The sequence below is a fragment of the Bufo gargarizans genome, chromosome 3, assembly GCF_014858855.1.
Source record: "Bufo gargarizans isolate SCDJY-AF-19 chromosome 3, ASM1485885v1, whole genome shotgun sequence".
Classification (NCBI taxonomy): Eukaryota; Metazoa; Chordata; class Amphibia; order Anura; family Bufonidae; genus Bufo; species Bufo gargarizans.
Genome location: NC_058082.1, coordinates 92,770,654 through 92,776,653, shown reverse-complemented (window position 1 = coordinate 92,776,653; position 6,000 = coordinate 92,770,654). Strand labels below are relative to the sequence as shown.

The following is a 6,000-nucleotide window of genomic DNA, read 5'->3' as shown; positions in this document are numbered from 1 at the left end:
CGACCAAGGGAGAGCTGCCCGAACCCGCTGAGACAAGCGGATGCGATCGTCCAGACCCCGAGGGGTTTTGTCCCAGAGGGAAAGGATCTCCTGTTGCAGCAAGCGAGTGTGAAACTGGGCATACGGAATGGCCTCGAAAGAGGCCACCATCAGACCCAGGACCCGCATGCAGTCCCGTATGGAGAGGGACTGGGAGCGCAGTAGATGCGATACTGCCCCCTGGATACGGGAGGACTTGGAGAGTGGCAGGAACACTCTGGAGACGAGGTGTCCAAAATCATCCCCAGGAAGGAGAGCTTCTGGGATGGGAGAAGAGAGGACTTTGGGAAATTGATTATCCAGCCGAACTGTTCCAGAGTCTGAACAGTGATCTGGACGCTGTCCTCGGCCTGCGGAAGCGAGGGGGCTTTTATCAGGATATCGTCCAGATAAGGCAGCAAAGAAATGCCCCTGGTACGAAGAAGCGCCATGATCGGTGCTAGGATCTTGGTAAAGACTCGAGGGGCGGTTGCCAACCCAAAAGGAAGGGCGACAAACTGATAGTGACGACCCCCAATGGCGAAGCGCAGGAATCTGTGAGATTCAGCGATCGGAACATGAAGATAAGCGTCCTGGATGTCCACGGACGCGAGGAACTCCCCCGGAAGAAGACAAAACAATAACAGAGCGGAGGGATTCCATTCGAAACCTCCGCACCCGTAAAGATTTGTTGATCAGTTTTAGGTCCAGGATCGGACGCACCGACCCCTCCTTCTTTGGGACCACGAACAGGTTTGAATAAAAACCTGTGCTCTGTTCCTCTGGGGGAACGGGGGTAATAACCCCCCCCGGTCCAGAAGGGAAGAAACTGCCAGTAAGAGGTCTGAGACCCAGGAACACGAGGAGAAAAAACGTTCCGGCGGTCTGGACGCGAACTCTATCTTGTAACCAGACGTTACAATTTCTAGAGCCCATGCGTCCTGAACATGAGCCTTCCAAACCTGCTGTTAAGAAAGCAGGCGGCCCCCCACCACGAGGGGTGGGGGCGCCCCTTCATGCAGAAGATTGCTTGGGAGCGGCAGGGCGGGTCGACTGTGTCCTCGGGCGCCAGGCAGGCTGGGGTTTGAAGGAGGGCTTCTTGCGGGAGTCCTGTGACCCTCCTGCAGAGGAAGCCAGTCAACGACCTGTTCGCAGAGAAGCGGCGAAGGGACTGGTACCGAGAACCGGAAGTCCTCGCCCCAAAAGGGGCGCTTAGCCCTAGGCTGGGGAAGGTGAGTGCTCTTGCCCCCTGTAGCGGCAGAGATGAACTCATCCAGTTGAGCCCCAAAAAGTCTGGAACCCTCAAAGGGGAGGTTCGCAAGGGAACGCTTGGAAGAGTCAGCGTCCCATACCTTCAACCAGACCTCCCTGCGTTGAATGACCGAGAGGGACAAAATGCGGGCAAAAAGGGAACCAATGTCCATGGAAGCCTCACAGAGGAATTTGGAGGCCTGAGACATCTGGAGAACCAAATCCAGTGTGTCCGCAGACGCACCTTGGTCCGCCAGGTCCTGGCGCTGCAGCCACATTGAGAGAGCTCTGGCCACCCATGCCGGGGCAAAGGCAGGTCGTAGGGACGTGCCCGCCAGCGAGAATATGGATTTTGCCAGAGAATCTAGGCGCCTGTCCACAGCGTCCTGCAGAGAGGAGCAGTCCAGGACAGGGAGGGCCGTGTTTTTGGCCAACCTGGCTACCGGGGAATCCACCCTAGGGGGAGATCACTTCTCTACGCTGTCCGCCGGGGAAGGATAGAGTATCCATGCGTTTTGTGGCGGAAAACTTCTGATTAGGACGGTTCCATGCCCTGGCTATGACAGCGGAAAATTCCTCATGGACCAGAAAGGCAGCAGGCTCCGGTTTTTTGGGAGGAAAAAGGGCGAACTCCCTCCTAGTGGAAGGAGGAGAATCCCCTTGGAGATTAAAGGTGTCACGGACAGCTGCTACTAGATCAGCCACCATGGTGGAGAGCTTTGGTGGAAGGTCCCGCTCAGTGACCTCGTTCGTGCCGGACAATTCCCCTTCAGACCTGCGCTCCAGAGGGGGGGGGGGGGGGAAGAGGAGTCTGAGCAAGCTTCTAGCTGAGGGGGAGAAGCGGAGTCATCTGAGAGGAGTGATGCTGTCGCTCACGCTGCCTCTTAGTAGTCAGGCGTACTCTGCGGGAACCACTGCGAGGGGACGGAGTGGTTGGCACCGCAGGATTGGAAACTGACATACGTGCCATAAAAGACATGGCTGTCTTGGCAAACAGGGCCAAATCAGCGGCCGCACTGGACAGAGCAGATCTCCAAGTGTCAACCCCCTTCACCAGACACTAAGCAAAGACCGAGTTCCTCCTGGTGGAGTCGGGGGGTATAGCCCGAGAAGGAGGAGCTCTTTTGTATTTGCATAGTGTCGCTCCTACTAATACTGCTAAGCTATACCCATGGTCTGTGTCCCCCCAATGGAAAAAAAGTACGAGAAAGGTAATTTATTGGCTGATCTCACAGTTCTTTCCTGTCCCCGAGAAGGCGAGGTACCCTCCTGGTGGTGCCGTTGTGGAGGCATAGGGAAAATGGCGAATCAGTCATTTTAATTTTTTTTGCGGTTATGGCTTTTACCATATGGCATAAAGTATTTATATTTTATAGTAGAGATGTTTTTAGATGAGTTGGTGCAAATAATATTTAAGTGGGGAATGGGGGTGATTAGAATTTTTATATTCTATAAACCTTTTTTTTTTTTTTTACAATTGTTTCATGTCCCTATATGGGACTTAAACATGTGATTGTTAGATTGCTTCTCCCATAGCTTGCAATGATTTTCAGGCAGGGCTCCACAGGAACATCACTGTAGTAGGTCTCTTAGTTTCTATCTAGCAGGCTCAATGCTACCACAGTGTACAAACAGCACCCTTGCTCGCGGAAGAGGGCAGCCTTTGTTCTCCAGGAGCACAGCATTCCTGAGAAAATCTGCGTCAGATGCCGTGTAACAGCATCAGAGGGGTTAAATTCTGTGGCATTATCACCGATCACAAACATACACCACTTCAGTCAGTAACGGATGCGTTAAAAACAACGCTCATATGGAATGGTCCTAAGGGAATTTGGAAGTTAAGATGTAAGAGAATTGGAGCATTTTTGTACTTATGACCACACGGAGGGGGGGGGGGGGGGGAGATTAATAAAGGTTTATTTGATGCAGTTATTGACATGCTGATTTGGATAAAGTATGATTAATTTAAATGTATTGATATCCTATTGTCATATAATGTACGGTTAATCTGAATAATTGGCTGTATGTAAAACCTTTAATAAAAATGATCTGATAAAAAAAAAAAAAAAAAAAATCATGTGCACAAACCCATTGAAATCAGGATTCAGTGCCAGTGCCAGTGCCATGCGTTCACTTCATGCATTGCACCCGCGTGGAAAACTTGCTTCTGTGAAAGGGACCTAAAGATGTACTTTGGCGAATCTGGAACTCGAACGCCTGCACACAGCCCTGACCTCAACCCCATGAATGCCTTGTACTGGTCCTCACAACTGATGCTTTGGCTGCATGGGCCTGTTATGGGCTTGAAAAACAGATCAATACCGTGAGAAGAATGATCTTCACAGCAACATATTAGCAGACTTCTTTTTAATAAGAAGATTTTATCAAAACAGAACTGCAATGCCATATAAAAGAAAGCGGCTTAAAAGCCGGAAAAAGCAACAAAAAAGCTCACATTTACAACTCTATCGGGTGAGTAGGTCAGAAGTGACATAATTACATAACTTTTCCAAGTATTTATTATTTACAGCAGCAACGCAGCAAGTGCTTTAATATTAAATTAGAACGCAAGCTCTCAAGCCTATTATTTACACACCTCTTTGTACATCTTTACATACAACATAATAATAGCTCTAACATACACTGTGCACTGATGTGCCCTATTCACATTATTCATCATAATGAAGGGACATTAGAAATTTATCCACGTCCATTCCAGCTGGAAAAGAGTCCTCGCTCTTCTTCCGATGTTTCTGTAAAAAAGAGTTAGACAAACTAAATTAGTAAAAGCTTGCTTGCTTCAATAGTGAGTAGAGCAAGGATCAGCAAGCTTCGGCACTGCAGCTGCTGTGAAGCTACAACTCCCAGCATGCTAACATGCTGAGCTGTTTTTCTAACTTACATAGGAGTGAATGACGCATTCTGGGAGTTGTAGTTTCCAACTGGTGGAGTGCCGGAGGTTGCTGATCCCTGGAGTAGAGCGATGCTGCAGTATTAGAGATGTTCATGCAGCACAACTGTCAGGCTTTTCTGCCTTTCTGCATTCTAACCCATATTCACATGCACATGTATTATTGCTAATTGCTTGATCCCATTTTTATTTTGCAAGAAAACACTGAAAAGATAGGGTTGGGATATCCAGCAATCTATCGCTGGGACCTACAACAATCAGGAGAACAAGGGCATCGTTACTGGTGGAGCCACCCAAAATGAACGCAGCAGGCAGGTTGGGCATGTGTGCGGCCACTCCATTTATTAATTTCTATGCGAATTGACGAGGTAGGAAACCTCGGCTATCTAATTTTTTGATCTCTGCATTGCAAAAGCCGAAAGTTTTTATATTTTTTTCCATCCACATTGCTGCATGAGAGCTTGATTTAAGTGGGCCATTTGTATTTTTTAATAGCACCATTTTGGGCTACATCAGGTGAATTTTATAACAATATTTTAGGGTGACAATGTGGGGCGGGGGAACAATTCCACCACTGTTTTTGGGGTTTTGTTTCTGGTGTGTTCACCAAGCGGTAATAAGGAGATTTTTGTATAATTTTACCAGTAAAATCTATTTGTCGCTCTTATTGGGGGACGACGACACACACAGGAACCGTGGGTATGGCTATGTCCTCTAGGAGACGTTAACACTAGTAAAATATGTTAGCTTCTCCCCTGGCAGCTATACCCCTCCAGCCTGGAGAGAGAGCTTCATTTTGTGTACAAGCAGTAGAAGAAGCAAGCCAACCATGCCGATAACCCAACGGAGTTCAAACCAGCAACAGCCACAACTGCGGTTGAACAACAATATTGGGTCGGTGCTGTGTCTTAAGAGCGAGAAAGATTTTACTGGTAAGTTATACAAAAATCTCCTTTTCTCTCCCATATTCACTTGGGGACACAGGAACTGTGGGACGTCCAAAAGCAGTCCACAGGGAGGGAAAAAAAAACAAAAAAACACATACCCATGAAAGCAATCGTCCCGGCAAGCATCTAAGAAACTGCCGCCTGCAAGACCATGCGGCCTAAGGCAGCGTCTGCTGATGCATAAGTGTGCACTTGGTAAAATGTTGTGAAGGTATGTAAGGAGGACCAAGTAGCCGCTTTACACAACTGAGCAGCCGAAACACGATTCCTCCGAGCCCAAGATGCGCCCACCGCTCTGGTGGAGTGAGCCGTGACACCTAAGGGCGCAACCCTGCCCCGGCGCGGTAAGCCTCCACAATTGCAGCCCGAATCCAATGTGCGATTGCCACCTTGGGGGCAGTCAATCCTTTGTGAGGACCCTGCGGAAGGACAAAATGGGAGGAAGGGAGCAGAGGCTGCTAAATAGAACTTCAGAGCTTTGACAACATCCAAATAGTGCAACTCATTTTCCTTAGCGTGTGAAGGAGAGGGACACAGTGAGGGAAGAATTTCCTCATTGATATGGAAGTCGGTGACCACCTTCCGAAGAAAGGAAGGAACAGCCGGAGAACCGCTTTATCCTTATGAAGAACCAAGAAGGGTTCTCTACAATAGAGCGCCGCCAACTCAGACACCCGTCTGATGGAAGTGATAGCTACAAGAAAAACCACCTTTCAGGACAAGAGTCGGAGAGAAATCTCCCGTAGGGGCTCAAAGGGGGAAGCCTGGAGCACTAAGAGGACTAAATTCAGATCCCAAGGGGGTAAAGGAGGACGGTACGGAGGAACCATATGTGAAACTCCTTGAAGAAAAGTCCTTACAGGCCCAAGGGGG

At 48.8% G+C, this 6,000-nt stretch overlaps 1 protein-coding gene across 4 annotated transcripts in view; it reads right to left on the bottom strand.

Moving 5' to 3' along the window:
• Positions 1–3,602: 3,602 nt before the first annotated feature.
• LOC122930992 (protein NPAT) overlaps positions 3,603–6,000 on the bottom strand; it is a 44,269-nt gene continuing 41,871 nt past the window's right edge. For all 4 annotated transcript variants that reach the window (XM_044284819.1, XM_044284820.1, XM_044284821.1 and 1 more), the window contains one exon: positions 3,603–4,022. In XM_044284819.1, the coding sequence (XP_044140754.1) occupies positions 3,939–4,022 (84 nt within the window). In that variant the 3' untranslated portion in view covers positions 3,603–3,938. The remainder of the gene's footprint in view (positions 4,023–6,000) is intronic.